This window comes from Amblyraja radiata, chromosome 21 (genome assembly GCF_010909765.2).
Source record: "Amblyraja radiata isolate CabotCenter1 chromosome 21, sAmbRad1.1.pri, whole genome shotgun sequence".
NCBI lineage: Eukaryota > Metazoa > Chordata > Chondrichthyes > Rajiformes > Rajidae > Amblyraja > Amblyraja radiata.
Window position 1 is genome coordinate 14887799 of NC_045976.1, and position 23534 is coordinate 14911332.

Genomic DNA, 23534 nt, shown 5'->3' on the forward strand with positions numbered 1-23534 from the left:
AAAAATCGCGATGCTGCAGGTCTGTGGAGCGGCGGCGCTGATTTTAACATCCGGAGCCTGGGATCTATCGCCGAGATCACCAGTGGTGGAGCTCTGTCCAGCGAGGCCTGTCGGCTTCGGAAGCCGCTTTCTCCGGTAGGGAAGTGGCCGTTCCAGGCGTCCCAAGCCGCTGAGAGGGTTCTCCCGACGCCGGAGCACCATCACCCGGCGAGAAGGACCTGACACATCAGGCCACCTAGCGGCGACTGCGGAGGTCTCAACTATGGGTGGACAAGGGGATGGGGACTGGACTTTGTGCCTTCCCTCATAATTGGAACCATTGTGGGGGGATGTTTTTATTTTTATGTTAAATTTCTTTAAAATGTTATGTTGTATTCTTATTAATGTGCTGCAATGTCAACTTGAAATTCACTACAACAACTGGTGTATGTGACAATAAATGAACCTTTGAATAAAGGTAATGCTAACCTTGCTGATAATTTTGTTTTGCAATTGATTTATCTTTGTAACGTTATGATGTGAACTGTTAAATAAAAATTATAAATAAAAATGTAGAGCTATTGTTAGGATCAGTCGGTCAGTCAGAAGTCAGTCAGTCAGAAGTCTTATAGTCTTATAGAAACAAGGAACTTCAGATGCCGGTTTTCAAAAAAAGTCACAAACTGCTGGAGGAACTCAGTAGGTCAGCCAGCATCCCCGGAGAACAGGATTAGGTGATGTTTCCAGTCACACTGGAAAAATACATCTCTGCTCAAATTCCTGAACACTTATTCATGTTCATAGCACCTCACGTCACAACACAGGATGTGGGAGACCTGGGATACCTCCAGGGTCTTTAAGGACTACACGCATGGAAAGTGCCCTATGCAGCAGCCCCTGACTGATTGACTGGGGCTACAGCTGAATGAGCTCAGGATCGTGTATGGGGATAAGCCATGCGAAGAGTTGCACAGGCTAGGGCTTCATTCCTTGGAGCTCATGAGTGATCTTATCAGGGTGCTGGCTCGAAGGGGCAAATGGCCTCCTCCTGCACCTATTTTCTAACACATCCTCTTCCAAAATGGCTGTTTCACTACTACCCATCTTCATTTTATTCACTGTTAGAAGTAGTAATTTCAGGATATCTCCCACACTACTCTTCTCAGCTATTTACTCGATAATGAAACTGACCTCAAAAGCTCAGCAATTACTTGCATTACATCATCTGTCACATGGTAAAATAGAATAGTAAGATTAAACGAGAACTTACCAGTTTGAAGTTTGATCTGTATTTTATGAGGAGGAACGTTGAGGGAATACGTGAAGAACCCCGCTTACGACGCATGCGTGTCATCCTTCAAAGCAGCGGTGTGAGGTCACAGAAACACTATAATGACCTAATATAGTAAGATTATCAAAGAGATACCAGTTTAAGATATGACTAATCGAGGGTGGGAGCGGAGGGCACGTATTCCCTCAACGTTCCTCCTCATAAAATACAGATCAAACTTCAAACTGGTAAGTTCTCGTTTAATCTTACTATTTTACTTCGGAGTCACGTGAGTGACTACGTGAAGACTTCAAAGCTCTGTGACCTCATGCCGTGGAACGAGTCCATGCTTCACAACTGCCTTGGTTGTGGGGAGAATGATGTTAACATCATTAAACATAATACGATATTGAAACCCAACTGTAAAATATTAATTCCAATTATTGCCCCTATTTATGCGGTGAATTATATGCAGAACTTAAAATTGTTTCTGCAATTCTTCCAGGTTCAATAACTGGTTTGTTATAAAGTCTTTGGATAGTTTCCTCCGTTGACCATTCTACTGTCTTGAGGGTTTTGTCCATTGGTACGTCCAGCTTCATAGCTGCCAATGTAGCTGCAGCCCTGATGGAGTAAGATTTAATTTCTCCTTAGAGTCCACTCCAGTCTTTGTCAGGACTAGCTTAGCCATTTAGAGTTGATCTGGACTGTCACTGTTTTGAGTGGCTTAGTAGCTGATAAACGTGACATTTCTTCCCTCTGATGATCTAGCATACTTCATGTATGATAGTAAATGAGTTATAATACAGCAACGACCATCGGTCGTATAGGCTCTGTACTTTGTTTTTAGGCCTGCTGACCCCTGTCTGTTCGGTTTGACCCTTTGATTGATGTGACAGGTTTAATTCCCTGATGAAATCATCGTTGTCCAGCCTTAGTTTCTGTAGTGACTGGACTCTTTGCGCCGTGACCAAGGCCATCAGCATGACTGTTTACATAGTCAGTTTCTGTAATGACAGAGCTGTAGCTGGAGACCAGTTTCTTAACTTGGTCAGTACAAAACTCACATCCCATATATGAATGTACCTAGTTCTTGGGGATTAATTTTAACATGCCCTTAATGAGTTTTGTTACCAGTGTGTGTGTCCCCACAGAATGTCGCTCTGTACCTTCGACAGGTATGTAGACAGAGCACTCCTGGCGCAATTGTGGTACTATGACTAAGCCTCTCATCGTAATGGAGGCTTGCCAGGAATTCCAGAACAGATGGCTGTTTATAGATCTGTGGGTGATAATAGTTATGAATGTACTTCTTATTTCTAGAGAATACCAAGTACTGTTGAATGAGTGGACTGTCTGCGACCCGCTGAAAAGATTCCGCCTAGGGTCCGTCAGTCCTAGGTGTACAAGAGGTGCTTTCAATTGTACAATACATAGGTTAATATAGATAGTAACATGGGTAACTCTCCATGTTGCTAGAAAGAACCAGTAAGTTAGGTCTATGATGGATGGTGATGAATGGTTCTGCCTTCTACCACCGTTGTTTATAATATGTTGTTTATTCTTATATGGCTGCATATCATTTCGTTCAGACCTAAATGTCTGAATAAAATAAGAATTCAATTCAATTTACAAATAGAGTTGGCCAGATAGTCACGTGGTGTCGGTAAGTTTCTACCCATAGTTGACATACTACTCCCGGTGTCCATAAAACTGGTCACTGTTAATGTTAGGTTATGACCATGCCTAACAAATGTACCCACATCTAGCGCCATAGTGGCGTCAGTCGGTTACTTCATTAGCCTGTCAGAATGACCCATAAATTGTTTGAATGACGCGTGACTGCGTTCAGTAATTAGATAATGTCTGATATTATATGGCTGGCACACAGTCCCTATGCCAATTCTACTAGCAGTCTGATGGATAGTTAGTTCCCTGCCAGTCTCCATTAAGGCTGTCCATATTACCAGCAAAGTCAGTGCCATGTGAACTGTGTTAGCAGTGAACCGCAGATGACCTGTAGTTTAACACATCTGTGGGTACCTCTAATTGGTAATCTAGCCAGCATATCTTGATACGATGCTTGCCAAATAGTACCCTAGGATCAATACAGAAGATGACACAAAGTTCCCATCTGAAAGAATATAAGTACGAAGTTCCATTAACCTAAGATGAAGTGGCAACCATCTCTGATTATGATAAGGATATTTAGTACACAAATTTCTGTGATTCTTATTGGATGTCTCCATAACATCTATAATGTGTGTACGTAGTTTAATAATGCTTCAATTTGTTGCTTCCTTGTCTGAATGACGTTCAGTTCAGTACATGCTGAACTAAGGAGCAAGTAATGAATACCTCCACATTCTATATCAGTGGTTTGGGAGGTTCCAGGTTTGCATATAAGGCCAGTGCATCCTGGTGAACTGGTGTCATGTTTATTTCTAATAGTGCGGCCGTTAATATCCCGCTGATAGGATTTAGAACTTTCTTTCGGTTCAATACCTTGTCCTGTTATGTTTTTGGTTACTGCTAAGACTAAAGGATCCAGCAGTCCAATACAATTCCTGATAGATAGCATTCCCATCTCAGGTTTACACAGTAATGTCTGTTCCAGTAATGTCTGTTTCAGGGGAACAAAAGCACACCTGTGAGTAAGGCTAACTGGTCAGATTTGAAGCCAGCATCCTGACCAACGTGTCTCCAAATACTTCAGTTAACACTGGCCACATTCAGAGCCCCACAATTTCCCGGAGGTAAATGTCTTGCCAACACCTCAGCAAAGGTATTGGCTTGCAGGTGATGTGTAGACATGTACTTTTATCCAACCGCTCCTGCCGACCTTCGTGCTCTCGGGCACTAGTCGCACGCGGTTTTTGCCGCAGCCGGTCCCCATGCCTACGGGCACTGGTCGCTCCCGGCCGCCCCATATAATTGTGCCGTTGCTCGCAGTCCCGGTACTCCCCGGCACCTGTCGCTGACGGCCGAACATGCTGCAGCCACTCGTACCGGTTTCCCAGCTCCGCGAAAGTGGCTGCTGCTGGCTGCGCTATATCCTGCAGCTGCTCATCCTTACTTCGGTATCGGTAAGTATTATCCGGAGGCTGTTTCTCCACATCACTTTCGCAGTGATGTACTTTGCGCTTTGCCTTCCCGCCCGGTCTAGGATTTGATTTTCCCGGCGCGGGGTTTAAATCCGGCACACCTGATGTCTCCATACAAGTTGCCTGTGCCGGCGGCTGCTGCTGCAGGTCCCCGGCACCTTCGCCACTGACGTCCTGCAGCTTCTTTACAGCCTTTCTACGCGTTGCTCTGTCCATTTCCTACACAGGGTGAAATGCAGAGTCCACTTTCTCCCCTCCTTCAGGGTTATGTAAACCTGTGCCTTGGTCAGGGTCTGACCAAATTTGGTCCTGCCCACTCTCCTCCGAGGAGTAAGAGATATCTTGCGGCCCCACACGGGGTACCGCTGTGGGACTTACCTTTTGCCCACTGTGGCTAGCCTCCATATTTCTGGGACTGCCACCATGGAGGAGCTCCTCCAGCCGTTTTGGTGTGATTTGCACTCGCTCTCTTTTGGGAGATGGTGGTGCTGATTCTTTCTTTCTTCCACCCATTTTGGTGTGATTTGCACTCACTCCCTTTTCGGAGATGGTGGTGCTGATTCTTTCTTTCTTCCACCCGTTTTGGTGTGATTTGCACTCGCTCCCTTATTGGGAGATGGTGGTGTCCGCTCGTGGCTGCTCCTAAAACCCCTCCAACCGACCCCCAGTGCGCACGGGCACTGGTCGCTCGCGGCTATTCAGTCGGACTCCTCGAAGTCAACGACTGATTATGCCTACCTCTCCCGACCAGCCGGGGCCGGCGCGGGAGCGAAGTTGGGAGCAAAAATCGGGAGGGAAAGTCGGGAGCAAAAGTCGGGGGGGGGGGGGGGGTAAGTCTGGCACAGCTATTCCCATTACGGGAGTTCAGCCTGTTGCTGCTGTCTGTTTTCCCCCCCTGCCTCTGCGGTGCTCCAGCGGGTCCAACGTGTACTCAGTGCTCTCGGGCACTGACCGCTCACCGCTATTTTTAGACCTGTGGAACCCCTGTTAACGCGCCAGTTCCGCACCTTCCAGCCCCTCGGATCCATGAATTATTAAATCCACTAAACGACTTGTGGGGCTGTTTCCGGGTTGTCGGGAAAACTGCTCCAGCGACCGTTGTCCTAGCGCTAAAGTCGGCTCCGTTCCTGTTTAAAAGCAATTAACGGGCCCCAGCCGCTGCTGGCTGCCTGCAAATCTGCAGACTCTCCCCAGCCAGCTTCATCAGCCTTCTAGATAAAAAAGGGTAAGTAAAGAAAACGAAGTTCCCTTACGTTCCTGTTGCAGGTTCAACCCCTGCCGATTTGGAGGAACGTCCTTCCTCCAGCGATGACGAGTTCGAATGCGTGTAGCGATATGACACGCATGCGTCGTAAGCGGGGTTCTTCACGTAGTCACTCACGTGACTCCGAAGTAAAATCCATTCTCAATATGGAAACTCTCCCTAGTTATAGACATTACTTTGAGATATTATCCTTTCCAATCTATGCATGTTCTCCAGTCATGCTCTCCCAGTGCCTCAGTGTCATTCTGAGTTAGGCAGTTTCCACCTATCAGATTAAATTTGACTCAGTTCCTAAACTATTTATTTTGCTGTTTTGAAATCTTATGACTAACAATGCAAAAATTAGCTAACTGCTTCAAGTTCCGATATCTGCTTGAACGCTTGGAAGAAAATAAATTGGTGAATTTGTTTTAAAATTTGTCGATTAATATCATCATACTCAAGAAGCAGTTTGTGCCAGCTTTGAGAACAATGTAATTAACAGAAGAATCAGAAGCAGACGAAAGCCAATTGGCTCTTCGACCATGCCATTCCTTAATGTCATGGCTAATGCTGTCTGCTGCATCCATCTTCCTGTCTCATCACCATCCTGGCTGATTTACAAATCTATTGCATTTATGAGAATTGCAGAAGTGTGCGGTTTATGTTTTGCCTTTATGTACACCTACCCATAAGTAACAGTCACAATCTGATAATAATGAATGGAGGAGAGTGAAAAAGTGCATCTTAAATATAGTGAAAAATAATGACTTACTTGTAATTAACACAGCTGACATTATGGCCTGATGGGTCTCTGGGATGGAGAATTATCGGTGGTGAAGTGAGAGCTGATAATAAAAATCCAACTGCTAGAACCACAAGGCTAACTGTTGTTCCTGAAATAAAAATCAGACACAATAAGATTTTTTTTTAGCGAATTAAGGCAAATAATTGCATCACAAGTTCATCTCGAGTGAGTTACATCCTGTTACAAATAATTTACTCTTAAAACAGTAATGACTAATGTGTTGCTTCATCATATCATATCCTTATTAAATGTGTGTGTGTGTGTGTGTGTGTGTGATTTTGCCTTTGATTCACATCTCCTTGAAAACCCAACGCCGAAACGGTGACATTTTTACATATTGCGGTAGAGATTTACCTCATGATTTCAAGAATCTCCTTATCTGTAAATTTGGTTAATTATTTCCCGAGTTTTTCACTAAAATTGTTCACAAATCTGACTTTTGTTTTTCAAAACTAACCGCTGGCCAGCTGATGACGACACAACGCCTTTGCTTGTGCCCCCCCCCCACGGCTGTGGATTAAAGCAGCTGCTGTCAACGCACAGATGCACTGTTTTCCACGAGTTACGTCACCACCCTCCCCCTCCCCCCTTCCCAAAAGGCGCAGAAAGAACGAAGTTCTGCAGATCCCGAGGTCACCGGAGGTCTCCGGCGCTCACAAGCTTTTGAAGAACTTTCTCCTCGCGGCCAGCGCAGCGAGTGAAGTCACGCCCCTCAACCCGCCCCCTCCCTCCCGCTGCTAACCGCACCTATCCTGCTCCTCCCCCCTGCTGCTACCCGCTCCGGGTTTCCAGATTGTCGGGCCCTGTACTCTCTCTCTCTCTTTCTCTCCCCGGGCTATCTACGCTTTTCGCAGCCCACTCACTCGCCCGGCTCCCCTCCACTTCTCCCCCACCTCCTCTCCCTCCCCCCTCTTCCCTCCCCTTCCTCTCTCCCCCCTCCCCCCTCTCCACCTCCCCGTCTCAACCTCCCCCTCTCTCCACCTCCCCCCTCTCTCCCCCTCTACCACTCCCCTCCCCGTCCACCCCTCTCACCCTTCCCTTCTCTCCCTCCCCCCTTCCCCCCCTCTCCTCTCTCTCCCCCTCCCCCACTCCTCTCCTCCCCGCCAGCCCTCCCCTTCTCCACTCTTCCCTCCCCCCTCTCCCCCTGTGTGTGTGTGTGTGTGTGGGGGGGGGGGGTGGTTAGTGTGTGTGTGACGCCGCAGGCCCCTCCGCAACCGCACGTTGAGGGGACGGGACCCAACGGGTCCTCCTTGGTCTAGTATATTATCAAACTCTGATCTTGGATGTTTACTTGTGGGGATGTTTGCTTGAACAGTTTCTTTGATTCACATCTCCTCGAAAACCCGACGCGGTAACGGTGAAATTTTTACATATTCCGGTAGAGATTTATCTCATGATTTCAAAAATCCCCACATCTGTAAATTCGATTAATTATTTCCCGGGTTTTTTTTACTAAAATTGTTCGGCATTCTGACATATTTTTTAAATCTAACTGCTGAAGCGTGCTTATGACGTCACAATGCCTTTGCTCCTCGCGGCAAGCTGCACAGAATTTTCAACCTGCTGGGCAGTTTTCCATGAGTGACGTCACCACCCTCGCCCCCCTCCCCCCACCTAAGCTTCAGAGCGCTTCCGAGGTCAACCGAGGTCACAGGCTCCCATGAGCACTCACGAGCTTCCCGGTTTGCTTTTCAAGAACTTTCTCCTCGCGGCCTGCTGCGCGATGTTCCACGCTCTCCCACCCGCTGCTAACCGATCCTCCCCACTGCTATCTGTTCCTATCCTGCTCCACCCCCCCCCCCCCCCCACCCCGCTGCTATCTGCTTCGACTCGGGTTTCCAGAGAGATGCAGATAGTCGGGCCCTGTACTAGAGCTGTCTCTATCACTCCCCGGGCTCTCTCTGCTTTCCGCACCTGCTCGCTCGCCTGGCTCCCCTCCTCCTCTCCCCCTCCCCTCTCTTCCCTCTACCCCCTCCTCTTTCCGCCCCCTCTCCCACTCCCCTCTACCCCTTTCTCTCTCCCCCCTTCCTCCCCTCCCACCCCCTCTCTCCCCCCTCCCTGGTCTAGTAAAACCTAAAAAAACATTTACAAAAACGCTAGTAGAAAGAATGATGGAATGACCTGTTCACTCACAGTGCCCTCCATAATGTTTGGGACAAAGACCCATCATTTATTTATTTGCCTTTGTACTCCACAATAAAAAAAATGATGAGTCTTTGTCCCAAACTGTGGAGGGCACTGTAATAGATGGTTATGTTTGTTGGTCCTCCACAGGACGCAAGCATAAGGACACCAAGTAGAAAATAGGGGAATCACTTCCCTTGTCAGTCATGGTTGCCTCATTCTCCCCCAAGAATCTTTTTTTCCTCTTTGGAATGAAGATCTTGTGTCTTCCAAATTATTCCCAGAAATTCCTGCCTTTGCTGTTCCACCGTCATTCCTGCTAGGGTCCCTTTCCAATCAACTTTAGCACACTGTGTACATAAAATCTCTTCGGATTATCTTCAATATTATCTACCAGAACCATCCCGACGCCTTTTTGTCCTCCTGATTTCCTTCTTTAGCGTACTCCTCAGTTCACAAAACTCCTCCAGGGATACACTTGATCCCAGCTGCCTATACCTATCCATGGCTCCTTATTCTTGACCTGGGCCTCAAATTCCCTCATCATCCAAGCTTCCTTACTCCCACATGCATTGTCCTTCATTCTAACAGAAACATGAATGCCCTGAACTCTTGTCAACACACTTTAAAAACATCCCACTATCTGAATTTTGCTTTCACTACAAACAACTTGCTTTGATCAATTTGAGCAAGTTCCTGTCTAGTACCATCAAAGATAGCCTTGCCCCAATTTAGAATTCAGAATATATATTTACGGGTTTTAAAGATAAACACTGATTTTCCGGCAACTGATGGTCCGCCCACCCCGAAAATCTGGACAAAATTAAGAGCGCTCAGTTGAAATTCACAGAGCAGCCACAGATGGCACTGCGAGTGGTGAGCACTCTTTCCTGTCATAGTCAAAGAGTCAATGTGGAAACAGGCCCTTCGACCTAACTTGCCCACACCGGTCAACATGTCCCAGCTACATTAGTCCCACCTGCCTGCGCTTGGTCCATATCCCTCCAAACCTGTCCTATCCATATACCTGTCTACCTGTTTCTTAAACGTTGGGATAGTCCCAGCCTCAACTACCTCATCTTGACCGACATACATTACAAACCCACTGACTCACATGGCTATCTGGACTACACGTCCTCCCACCCTGCCCCCTGTAAAGACTCCATCCCCTACTCCCAATTCCTCCGCCTACGCCGCATCTGTTCCCAGGATGAGACATTTCATACCAGGGCATCGGAAATGTCCTCGTTCTTCAGGGAACGGGGATTCCCCTCCGCCACATAGATGAGGCTCACACCAGGGTCTCATCCATACCCCGTAACACTGCTCTCTCTCCCCATCCCCGCACACGCAACAAGGGCAGAGTCCCTCTGGTCCTCACCTTTCACCCCACCAGCCGGCAAATACAACACATAATCCTCCGCCATTTCCGCCACCTCCAACGTGACCCCACCAATCGCCACATCTTCCCATCTCCCCCCATGTCTGCCTTCCGCAAAGACCGCTCCCTCCGCAACTCCCTCGTCAATTCTTCCCTTCCCTCCCGCACCACCCCCTCCCCGGGCACTTTCCGTTGCAACCGCAAGAAATGCAACACCTGTCCCTTCACCTCCCCCCTCGACTCCATTCAAGGTCCCAAGCAGTCGTTCCAGGTGCGACAAAGGTTCACCTGTATCTCCTCCAACCTCATCTACTGCATCCGCTGCTCTAGATGTCAGCTAATTTACATCGGTGAGACCAAGCGTAGGTTGGGCGACCGTTTCGCCGAACACCTCCGCTCAGTCCGCAATAACCTACCTGACCTCCCGGTGGCTCAGCACTTCAACTCCCCCTCCCATTCCCAATCCGACCTCTCTGTCCTGGGTCTCCTCCATTGCCAGAGTGAGCAACAGCGGAAATTGGAGGAACAGCACCTCATATTCCGTCTGGGGTTCTTGCGCCCTTATGGCATCAACATTGAATTCCCCCAATTTGGCTAGCCCGTGCTGTCCCCTCCCCTTCCTTCACCCTCTAGCTGTCTCCTCCCACCCTCCCATCCGCCCGCCCTCGGGCTCCTCCTCCTCCTCCCTTTTTCCTTCTTTCTTTCCCCACCCCCCATCAGTCTGAAGAAGGGTTTCGGCCCGAAACGTCGCCTATTTCCTTCGCTCCATAGATGCTGCTGCACCCGCTGAGTTCCTCCAGCAATTTTGTGTACCTCATCTGGCAGCTTGTTCCGTACACCCAACACCCTTTGTGCGAAAAAGTTACCCCTCAGATTCCTATTAAATCTTTTCCCCTTTCACCTTGAACCTATGTCCTCTGGTCCGCAATTCCCCTCAACTGCGTGATGTGTCCCTCCGTCACAAAAGAGTCATTTGTTTACATTAAGCATTGAAATCTTTTCTTGGCCTTGTCTAATTCTATCTCAATGTTCATGTTTTTCGTGTTTCAACTCTGCCTGGGCTCCACGCACCACCCTACAACCCTTCCTTCCACCATTCTGTTCAATTTTCCTCTTACCCACTGGAACTCTGTCAGTAAAACTTTCTGTCAAGCCTTCTCTAACTTACTAGGCACCTTCAAAAAGCTGCTTCCCAAAATCCCTTTTCACATATGCTCTCAATCTTCTCTCCCAACTGTTACGCAAAGGAAATACAGTAAAACTTTGTTTTAATGACCCCCTTATGACGGACTTCGGATACAGTGGCCGGACCTGCCGACCCATTCCCGGCACGCACCATCTCCCTGGCCATTTAGAGCCTCGGCTTCCGATCCCACTCCCGATTCGTAAGATGCACCAGCGAGCACTTGTTCAACCACTGCAAAGTCTGGTGACATGGCTGTTGTTGCAGCTCACGTTGTAACCCGACAGGACCGCTTTCTTCAGGCTGCTGCAGCCGACAAGACGCGGCTGATCACCGTGGGGCTCAATTCCCTCTCAACCGCTGTCGCTTCCAAGGTGGAGTAGGTTGGCGGCTCCGGAGAAAAGGGAGGAGGAGGAGGCTGTGGAGGGAAAGAGGCCGAGTGGACAGAGCACCAGGAGGAGGAGGAGGAAGTGGCAATGGTGGGGTTGGAGATCGTGCTGGGAGGGGCAGAGGCTGAGTGGATGGTGCGATGGGAGAAGCAAGGCAGCGTTCGAGTGGAGAGCGGACAAAGCCACCACCGATTGCAAGAAACGGTAGCAGGTGAGTTTCCATTCACAAGTTTCTGGCACTTCATGGTGCTTTAGAGGCACGGGAGGGGTGTCATTAACGAGCCTGGCGCGTCTTGTCATTTTGTTATCATGTTAGTCTGTAGACTCTGTTAGTCTGGAAACACAGATAATCCAGAAAGGCCCTGGAACCTAGGGTGCTGGAAAAGTCAGTGTTCAACTCGTACTATGTTTACATATCTGTTGAGCTCCTGCAAGTAAGAATTTCATTGTTCCCTTTCGGGACACTTGACAATAAAACCCTCTCGTCTCCCTCAAAATTATGAGAGGCATAGATAGGGTAGACAGTCAGAACCTTATATCCCAGGATGGAATTATCCAACACTATGTTGGAATTATCCAACATAGCTATAAAAATCCTGTTCCCATCTCCAAGGATGGGATCTTGTTTTAAAAACATAGCTGATTGCTGTTTGAAAAATATGGGAGAAGCACGAAGATACGGAATGTATAAGTGCATGCCATGAGTGAGCTCACTGGACTTCACCATAGAGCGGGTTCCAGAATGGTGCCCGGGACCCTTGTGTTCTCGAGACCAGTCATCATAAGGAGTCCCCGATGCTAATAGGTTGGCCATCAGCAGCCTCTCATATCAGTGAAAACACCAAGCAGAAAGACATGAGATTTGTGGCTTAATTGTTTTTCACCGTAATAAACTTAGTTGTTTGTAACAATATTTCACATATAATTGATCCGTAACCTCAAAAACCTGCTAATATATCATTACAACACGATCCTTTTCTAAAAATGTTACATTTCAAACTTCCAAAGACATTTATATCTTAGCATCCACATTACACCATTACTAAAAGGAATTAAACGTCTCAAATGGAATTTTTTTTTAACCAATAAATTCTTACAATAATTGTTAACGATGATGCAATCATCATCATCATCATCATAAGCCACTTGAAGGGGAGCCTCGCCTTTCCCTGATTTAATCTCGGAATGACAATGGGTGGATTTTTCTAATATTTCCTACAAACGTAATGAGAAGTTACCAACCTGCAAGACTGCATAGGGTGAGCTTTCTGCGTCCGACTTTTTCAACCAGCCAAACTCCAACCATCGTAAAAATGAAGTTAGTTCCTGCTGTGACTGCTGCCAACCAGATTGCTAGTTTATCATCTTGGACTCCTGACATCTGCAATATCGTAGCACTGTAGTACCTAATGGTAATGGATAGACACAATACATCATTATTACCAGTATAATCTGACGGCATCACAGCTAAAACTGTGTACACTATATTAAGCATAATGCCCTCCATAATGTTTGGGACAAAGACCCATCATTTATTTATTTGCCTCGGTACTCCACAATTTGAGATTTGTAATAGAAAAAAAACACGTGGTTAAAGTGCACATTGTTAAATTCAAATTTTTATACATTTTGGTTTCACCATTTAGAAATTACAGCTGTGATTATACATAGTCCCCCCCCCCCCATTTCAGGGCACCATAGGGGACCAAAGTTGTGCTAATGAAAGTCAAAGAAGCCATTATGAGACAGAGAAACAAGAATAAAACTGTTAGAGACATCAGCCAAACCTTAGGCTTACCAAAATCAACTGTTTGGAACATCATTAAGAAGAAAGAGAGCGTTGGTGAGCTTACTAATCGCAAAGGGACTGGCAGGCCAAGGAAGACCTCCACAGCTGATGACAGAAGAATTCTCCTTATAACAAAGAAAAATCCCCAAACACTTGTCCAACAGATCAGAAACACTCTTCAGGAGTCAGGTGTGGATTGTCATTGACCACTGTCCGCAGAAAACTTCATGGTCAGAAATACAGAGGCTACACCGCAAGTTGTAAACCACTGGTTAACCGCAAAAATAGGATGGCCAGATTACTTTTTTCGAAGAAGTACATAAAAGAGCAACAACATTTCTGGAAAAAGGTCTTGTGGGCACATAAGATGAAGATTAACTTATATCAGAGTGATGGCAAGAGCAAAGTATGGAGGAGAGAAGGAACTGCCCAAGATCCAAAGCATACCACCTCATCTGTGAAACACTGTGGTGGGAGTGTTATGGCCTGGGCATGTATAGCTGCTGAAGGTACTGGCTCACTTATCTTCACTGATGATACAATTATTGATGGTCGTAGCATAATGAATTTAAAAATGTATAGACACATCTTATCTGCTCAAGTTCAAACAAATGCCTCAAAACTCATTGGTCTGCGGTTCATTCTACAGCAAGACAATGATCCAAAACATACTGCTAAAGCATCAAAGGAGTTTTTCAAAGCCAACAAATGGTAAATTCTTGAGTGGCCAAGTCATTCGCTCGATCTGAACCCAATTGAGAATGCCTTTTATATACAGAAGAGAAAACTGAAGGGGACTAGCCCCCAAAACAAGCATAAGCTAAAGATGGCTGCAATACAAGCCTGGCAGAGCATCACACGAGACGACACCCAGCAACTGGTTATGTCCATGAATTGCAGACTTCAAGCAGTCACTGCATGCAAAGAATATGCAAAAAAATACTAAACATGACTAACTTCATTTACATGACATTGCTGTGTCCCAAACATTATTGTGCCCTGAAATGGGGGGGGGGGGGGGGGGGGGGGACTATGTATAAACACTGCTGTAATTTCTACATGGTGTAACTAAAATGTATAAAACTGGCCTTTATTAAAATCTGACAAAGTGCACTTTAACCACATGTGGTTTTTTTTCTATTACAAATTTCAAATTATGGAGTACAGAGGCAAATAAATATATGATGGGTCTATGTCCCAAACATTATGGAGGGCACTGTACTAATCAGCATGTCAGAGTTAATAAGAATGTTCTTGGGTACGGCAAAGAAGTGATGCATTGAAAATAGTTACTCTGCATGAGTCTGCAGTCCAGTCCATAGACATTGCACATGCGGAAGAAAAGTTAATAACAGCTTGCACCTATTGGTAGCACCAATTTAAGCACAAAGGTACCATTCAGCAGGGACGTCACCTTTTCCAAGTGATGACGGTATCTGTCTGACAGGCTGTAAAGTGCCTAGATTCTATTCAGTACAAACATGGGCAGCCACAGAGTCGAAGATTGATGGCAATGACAGGACATGTTGGCTCAAGAGATTGTCACGGAGGCTGGCAATATCTTGTTGAGTAATGTTGCTGTAAATTGTTGTTCAGTGAGGTGCGTTGAGCACATTGGGAGAAAAACAGCAGTTTTGTTGATGCCATCTCCACTTGTAGAGGCAAGTAAATACTTTACCTCAATAGCCTTGGCCTTTGGTAAAAACTTTTAATATCCTGATATCAGTGATGAAAATATGAACCGCTAGTAGTAGAAAGCAATGCCATCTTTGCTCCATTGGTTGTTAAAACCAGGTGTCATTCTGTCCAGTTCTTTGATGATCATAACAGAACACCAGGGACCTTATATACACTCATAAATGAGTCATAACTGTGGCACATCATATCAATTATATTTTGTGCGACTTCCTCTCGATGTGGATGCTTATTGGCAGGCATTGGTAACGACACCAGGGAAATTCCCATTGAAAATTCAAAAGTCACACCTTGATAAACACCTGATTTTTTCTCATAGTATTGTACCCTGCATTATGATAACCAGAAAATGGAAGTGTTTGATAATAATCATTGGACGTATCAATAGATAAGCAAAAACCAAACTCCTGGAGGAACTTAGCAGGTTAGGCAACATCTGTGGAGCAAAAGAATAGTTAATATTTCGGGTTGAGCCCTGCATCAGGAATCAGAAGTACAAATGATGTCCATATAAAGATGAGGAACCAATAAAGGTGGGATAATCCTTGCCTGACCAGCAATAACCCATTATCTGACACAGCAGCTAAAATACACAAGTCATTCTAGACTGCCCAAAATAAAAGATATATTGAGGTTCTTGAAGATTCGCATAGGTACCCTAGGTTACCTTAAATGCAGTTTATCCTGTAATCTTGAGATAGTGATCATTTCCACACAGATAAGTTGCTATTTCTACCATGAAAGATCTCAAGTCTCATTAGTTCAGGGTGACAGTGATCTTCATGTCAGTGGTCACTGATTGGGTAAACCTCTGGATGCATTGCTCCACAGAGAGCTGGAGGTCAGATTGTGGCTCCCTATATACTCACTTGGCACACGCCCTTCTTTTCCTTCAGTTCTCTGGCAAGTCTGGCTTGCCTATGGACCCTTGCCTCTTGCCACTGGCTGTGCTGCAGGCCTGAGGAGCCACAACTAAAGCATCTACAGCAAAGAGAGAATAGAGTGCAGGTGTTGCTCAGTGCTCTTGCAGATACCTCACACAACATTTGTCCCTGGAGGAAACCAAGCTCTGTTATTCACGCAGCTAAACAGCAGTGCAAGATTATTTCACCACTGTCAAGACCTACTTTCCTTCGAATGGCTCTCACTCTTTTCTACCAGAATTACAATGTAGATTTTCAACAGAGGTAAAAATGAATCTCTGTATTTATGTCATCTTATGCACTAAACATGCTACAATCACAAGTGTGCCATATACTATATATATTGTATTTAACCACTATCTAGTGGATGTGAGTGAGTTTTACTCATTCACTCACGTTGCTTGAGTAAATTATATTTTTGGGCCATTAAAAGACATTTGGACATATATATGGATAGGAAGGGTTTTGAGGTCTGTGGGGGAAAATGCAGGCAAATGGGACTAGCTCAGTGTGCCATGGACAAAGTAGACCAAAGGGGCTGTTTCCATGTTATTAAGCTCTATGAGTCTATTATCTTTGATACAGTGAAAAAGTATTAATTGATTAACCAGAAAATGAATGTTGTTTTGTTCGATAATAATCATTGCACATAATTAGCCTCTTATCAAACCAATCTCAGAATAAAGTTTCATAATTACTTCCTATGGAAACAAAATGCATACATATTATGGTCTCTACGTATTTTTGAACATTTTCATGATTCTAAAAGCAAAGAAAAATGCCAGAAGTCATGGTAACAAGTGGGATGGATTATATTCCGTGGGTCATGTTAGTCTAAGCACGATGCATTGCAAGTGTCTAAAACATCAGTAAACATGCTCAGAAAAACAAAATCTGTCCAATAAGTCTCTTAAGATAGAAATGTTAACTGTGTAGTAGACACAGAAAACGTATGTTATCAAAAATGTTTTACAGACAAAAAAAAGCCAAAACTAAGGAATTAAATAGATATGAAACATAAGAAATCATTTTAAAAAATGGAAATGGTACATATAGCTGATATTTTATCAACCAGGAGTGCTGAAAAGCATAGTGCAGAATTTGTGGTAAGCAAAGAGTTTGCTTGACTCAATGCTGACTTCTGGAAAATGCACGAAACAAGCTCTTTAGCCAATCGAGTCTATGCTGACCATCAAGCACCCACTTAAGCTGACATGTCTCATTTCATTCTCTCCACATTCCCATCAGCTCCCTCTACATTCTGCTTTTCTCACATGCCGATTTACAGCAGCTTAATATACCAAGCTACACACCTTTGGGACGTGGGAGGATATCAAAATACTCTGAGAAAACCCAGTTGCAGGAAGAAAGTTGCAACACCAAATGGAGAGAACCAGAAGTCAGGATTGAACCCACAATTGGAATTGTTAGGCAAGAGCTTTACCAGTTGCACCACTGTGCTACTCAATGACTTCTTCTTGCAAGAACTTTTAGTGGCATTCTGGCACAATTCTTTCTGGTGAAGCCCTGTATATTTCTGAACAATAAAACAGACTCACACTGGGTGCCCAAAATAAGCCATACCACAAAAGCAAAATAGACACCAGTCAATTTAGGCAGTGATGTCAAAGATTGAATGTTTCAGACGTTATAAAAAGCTAAAGTTTTTAAATGGGACTGGTAATTTGCTCAGCTCACCACTTACTTAATGGAGAAAATAGTATCCTAACTGCTTAGGAACAAGTAAATAAGTAATTAATACATGGCAGTAACCATGTTTATTGGTGATGCAAGGAATGCACACCTGAAGGGACACACATTGTTACACCGAGTAAAATATTTTTCAAATATTATGCAAAACAGCTGCTTCAATGAGCTAATTGAAAGAAAAAGTATTTGATGACTCTCCAGTGTTCAGTTCAATTTATTGTCATGTGTACTGCGGTACAGTGGAAAGCTTTTGTTGCGTGCTATCCAGTTAGCAGAAAGACAATACATGATTACAATCAAGCCATTTAGAGTGTAAACAAATAATGTTTAGTACAAGGTAAAGCCAGCAAAGTCCGATCAAGGATAGTCTGAGAGTCACCAAAGAGGTAGTTTAGCACTGCTCTCTGGTTGTGGTAGGATGATTCGATTGCCTGATAAGGTAAGCTGGGAAGGTATTATCCCTGAATCTGGAGGTGTGCATTTTCACATTTCTATAACTTTCAATACATTTCTATACCTGATGGGTGAGGGGAGAAGAGGGAGTGGCCAGGGTCCGACTCGTCCTTGGTTATGTTGCTGGCCTTGCCAAGATAGCATACATCAATCTTATTCATCTCCACACTAATAATTACATAACCCAAGGTCTCCACTTCGAGTCCTTGTTCGAAAATAATTATTCATGCAAAAAAAGTACAGTAGGTAAAGGTTGCTATTCATCAATAAACAAATTAGAAAGCAAATCGTTACTTATTGTTCTTACTTTAAAGCACTGGCAGGAGGCCTAACACAGCAGGCTGTTTCCCCGGTGTTTCTTGTGTAAACTTTACCCTGGTCTCCAAATTATGTTATGTAATCATATCTGAAGGAAATGTGGGTCACTGTTCATATCATTAATAGGAATAGCTCTCTGCATTAAAGCTCATTTAATCAGAAGAGGGGGTGATATAAAAATGAGAGGGGGTGGCGGCAGTGAAAGAGATAGGGCAGGTCACGGTAGAGCAGAGAGGGGAGGTGCCGATGGAGCAGCGTGGGAAGGTGCTGGGGGTGGCAGGTCAGGATTGCCGCTGAAGCAGATAAGACCATTCAATTAATTTTTTGTAACTTTGTCAGTGCCAGAAATGTGGCGATTCTTGTGTACTGCCATGGTAAGATCTGCTGTATAATTTTACCAGGTTATATGCAAAACAAAGCATTTTACTATACCAAGGTACATGTGACAATAAATTATCATTGCGTCATTGACTTCTCAAACATAAAAGGCAAGAAAGGGTGATCTGGATAGGATGGACAAGAACATTTTTCCTAGGGTGGAAATGTCCAACACTAGAGGCCATAGTTATAAGGTGGGAGGTGGAGAGTTTAATGGAGATATGCAGGACAGGTTTTTGTACACAGAGTAGTGGGGGCCTGGAACGCGTTGACAGGAGTCGTGTGGAGGCTGATATGATAGTGGCATCTGAATAGTCAGAATTACCTCAGAGATGATTAATTAACACAGGTTTCAGCGAGGTAGAGTCAATGGCCAGGATAGATGTGTCCCCTGCTAATTACAAGTACAGGCATATCGTTACAATATGATAATAAAATAACCTGAATTGGAGCCATTTCTGGGGATAGAGGTGCTAATTACATCTGCTCTAAAACACAGGGGACATTATCTATTGTGCTTTCACTGGTTGAATGTCAATTATGTAAAAAGAGCCCAGTGACCAAGAAAGTATGAAAAACAGCCATGTCTGACAAGTCAGTAAGCTCATAGGTTTTGATATTTTTTGAAAGCATCTTTCCTTGATTTTCATTCAGAAGATGTCTCTTTTTCCACTCTAGGCCAAAGTACTATAACAAATCAGTGCTGTTCACGGGGGCAATCAGCCAGGCACGGCTGAAGTGTCAGTTCAAAAGCAGAAGGTAAAAGGAGCACAATACACAGACAAGCACATTTGTCTCTGCTTCAGTGAAGGAGGTCCCATGTAATAAATATTCTGATTACGTACAGCAATGAGCTTGCACTATTGCCAGCTATTTCCTTGTGATCAGATTTTATTACATTCCAGCTGAATACTTTGTAGAACATAAAACATGGATATGTATTCAGGGGTATTGGTCATTCAGATCTGTCCATTCATTGCAAGGGTATTTATAGAAAATTCAGCGGATCACAAACTCAGCTTTCACGAGCACTGCAGCCAAAGGCAAGTGTAATCATATCAGTAATGAATAATCAATTCACACAGTAAGTCTCTATCTGGCCATTTCTTCAGTCAGTAATTTCTTCAGACAGAAGACATATTGTTCACATCCATACACTGGCTACTTATAATCATCACACCATTCCTTCTGAGTGTTTTGCCAGTGAGACAGTACTTACCCATGGGGATGGAGACATATTTGTGCATAATTTATGAACATATGTGGATTGATAATTGTTTGATTAATCCGTGGAATTATACTCTCAATTTAAATGTGAGCTCCCAGTTGTTTGAGAGAATGATTCTGCAATCTCATTTTAGCTAGAAGCAACTCTGTCATATCTTAATTAGGTATCAAGTCAATGCCAGGTGGTACATACATTATTTTAATTTCTGAAAATAAACTTTATTCAGAACAAAACAAAACTGTGAAAATATCATTCTGACATCCCAGAATCTATAAATTCATTAATGTCATACTCAATAGTGTTCGCAACTATCTTTAAATAAAACACCCTTGCCTCTCATGTGGTCTTCTGGGGTGATATCCCTTCCCTACTTTGACGGGTGTTCCCACCGGACTCTGCCCCTCAATGTTCAGCAGTCGAAAGACCCTAGGTCCTCCCCCACAGAGCCTTGGCATTGGCTACACCAAGCTTCAGAATGTCCCTCAGCATGCACTCCTGCAGTCTGGAATGGGCCAGTCGGCAACAATTCCCGACGGACATCTTGCTGTGCTGGGAGGCTAACATGTTGCAGGCGGACCAAAGAGCATCTTTCACCAAGTTGATGATCTTCCAGCAGCATTTGATATCCATCTCTGAAGGTGTCACTGGGAACAGCCCATAAATCAGAGAATCCTGTTACGGAGCTGTTTGGGATGTACCATAACAATGACCCATCATTCACCAGGCCCATTTCACAAATTCACACTCTGTGAAGGTAGGCAACAGTCTCCTCTCTTCTCCACGGCAGGCATTCTATGGGCAGCATGCAGCGATAGTATGGTGGTGAGGGAAAGATCCATTCCCAGATGAGGTAATTGATAGTGCACCTACTAAGGTGTGTCTTTGTGGTTCTAAATGAGATAATAGGCTACCATATCTATCCTTTGTTATTTATATTCCACAGCCTTTACATGGCAGCGGTGCCAGGTTTATCCTTCTTTTGCAACACTGGAGAACACAGCATTTGATGCCCACCAGCTTTGGTGCTATGCACAGCCTGATATAGCTACACACTAAGATAGTCATTAAGATGAGGGCGTCATTGGGCATGCTTTTGCCCCCATTGTCTGCAGACTTGTGCATGACCCTTTGGACTTGCTCCATCTTTGATTCCCAGATGAACTGGAAGACAACCTGAGTGATCGCCAAGTCAGAGGAATGGGGATGGCCCACACCTGCACCAAGTACAGCAGCCCCAAGAGAGCCTCACACACGATTACTACATTTGTCCCAGTTATCAAGAGGGAGTGTGCTTCCACAACCCAATTTCTGCTTGACTGTGGCTATTCGCTCCAGCCAAGCCTTGTTGCATGCCTCAGCCCCTTTAAACCAAATTTCCACTACTTTCAGGCAGTCAGACCGCATGATGAAGGGGATGGATGATTGGTCGGGCAATTTACCGAAGAGCCTGGCCTCACTCTTCCTGTGGTTGATTCCGGTTCCCGATTGCAATTGAAACAGGTCACAAATGCTGATCAATCTGAGCAATGATTGTGTATCTGAGCCAAAGATGGCAATGTCATCCATGTAGAGAAAGGTTTTGATCTGAGTGCTTCCATTGCCAATTAACTTTCTTATGTTCTCGAGCTTTCTGATGGATTCAGCAAAGGGTTCTATACAGCAGACAAACAAGACAGAGGAGAGCGGGCAACCCTGCCTGACTCCCGGTGATGCTAAGCATTTCCCACACATTGATTTGGACTGCACCACAGATGTCATTATTGAGTAGAAACAAATAACTGCAGATGCTGGTTTATACCAAAGATACACAAAGTGCTGGAGTAACTCAGCGGAAAGGGAAATTAGAGGTATGAAAAGATACCGACGGCCAAAGAGTTAGATATAGTTCTTAAGGCTAATGGAATCAAGGGTTATGCGGAGAAGGCAGGAACAGGGTACTGATTTTGGATGATCAGCCATCATCATATTGAATAGCGGTGCTAGCTCAAAGGGCCGAACGGCCTACTCCTCCACCTATTTTCTATGTTTCTATGGTCAGTTGTTGACTGTGGAGGAGGTGATATCAAAGAGATACCAACAGTGAAACTAGTAAGATGACTAGGGTGGGGGAGGAATGGAGAGAGAGGGAATGCAACGGTTACTTGAAATTAGAGAAATCAATATTCATATTGCTGGGTGGTAAGCTGCTGTTCCTCCAATTTGCATGTGGTCTCACTCTGACAGTGGAGGAAGCCCAGGACAGAGTGGTCCGTATGGAAATGGGAGGAGTTAAAATGTTTGGCAACCGGGTGATCACGTAGGCCAAGGTGGACCGAGCGCAGGTGTTCAACAAAATGATCGCCCAGTCTGCTTTTGGTTTCGCAAATGTATATAGGAGTCCACACTAAGAACAACGGATACAGTAGATGAGGTTGGAGGAGGTGCAAATGATCCTGTACCTAACCTTAAAGGACTGTTGGGGTCTCTGGATGGAGTCGAGAGACGAGGTATAGGGACAGGTGTTGCATCCCTTGCAGTTGCATGGGAAAGTATCTGGGGAAGGGGCGGTTTGGGTGGGAAGGGATGAGTGGAGTTGCTGTCAGAAAGGTCTCTGCAGATGGAAAGGTGATTAGTGGTAGAATCCCGTTGGAGACGGTGAAAATGTCGAAGGATTATGTGCTGTATGCGACGGCTAATGGGTTGAAAGTTAAGGGTTAGGGGACGCTATCGACTAGGGGGGGAGCAAGAGTGGAGTTCCGGGATACTGAGAATGGAGATACAACGGTGGATTTGCAGCCTCACAGTGCCATCCACCCAGGTTCAATCCTGACTATGGGTGCTATCTGTGCGGAGTTTGTTCATTCTCCTTGTGACTGCGTGGGTTTTATCCGGGTGCTCTGGTTTCCTCCATATTTCCATAGATGTGCAGCTTTGTAGGTTACGTTACGTGATGTGGAGAGGTACAGTACCATGGGGTTTAGTGTATAATTAATACGCTTAAAAAGGAAAAGGAAGAGACTTGATAAACCAACTAGCATATGCCTAATATAGAATTTATGAACAACATACACAATTCCTCAGAATATTTCAGAAGATGGTACTTCAATGATCTAATTCCATTGTGAAATTCTTGCTGAATTACCCATTGTATAACAAACATTGCACAGTATTTCAAGACAAGTCAAGGGCATCCATGGCACATCTTTTTACCAGGCAGAAAAAATGCTGTCAATTAATATTATCTGCAAAATTAGATAATAAATCACTTTAAAACAAAACATTATGGTAGCAACATTTCTGAAGGGAATTTGATACATACATGACTGTGTTGATACCAGAAAGTTGTTGAAAGAGCTGCATTCCACATCCAACTATTAGAGCTCTGAAGGTTGGTGGATAGGTTAACATCTTCCACAACACGGAACCACCTGTCACAAAGGAGAATTTGCATAATTGATCCACAGGTACAAAAACTAACATAATAACCTGTCAATGTTTCAAATTTCAAGAGGGAATAACAAGATTTTTGACATTATGGACATTTTCAAACAGAAATTATTTCTGGATTGAGTTAACTCTG

The 23534-nt window shown here is 44.7% G+C and overlaps 1 protein-coding gene across 2 annotated transcripts in view; it reads right to left on the reverse strand.

Annotated features, from left to right (window-relative positions):
- slc2a13 (solute carrier family 2 member 13) overlaps positions 1–23534 on the reverse strand; it is a 58063-nt gene that overhangs the window by 8945 nt on the left and 25584 nt on the right. For both annotated transcript variants that reach the window (XM_033039300.1, XM_033039301.1), the window contains exons 4-6: positions 23274–23382; positions 12724–12887; positions 6372–6492 (exon numbers count right to left, since the gene is read on the reverse strand). In XM_033039300.1, the coding sequence (XP_032895191.1) occupies positions 6372–6492; positions 12724–12887; positions 23274–23382 (394 nt within the window). The remainder of the gene's footprint in view (positions 1–6371; positions 6493–12723; positions 12888–23273; positions 23383–23534) is intronic.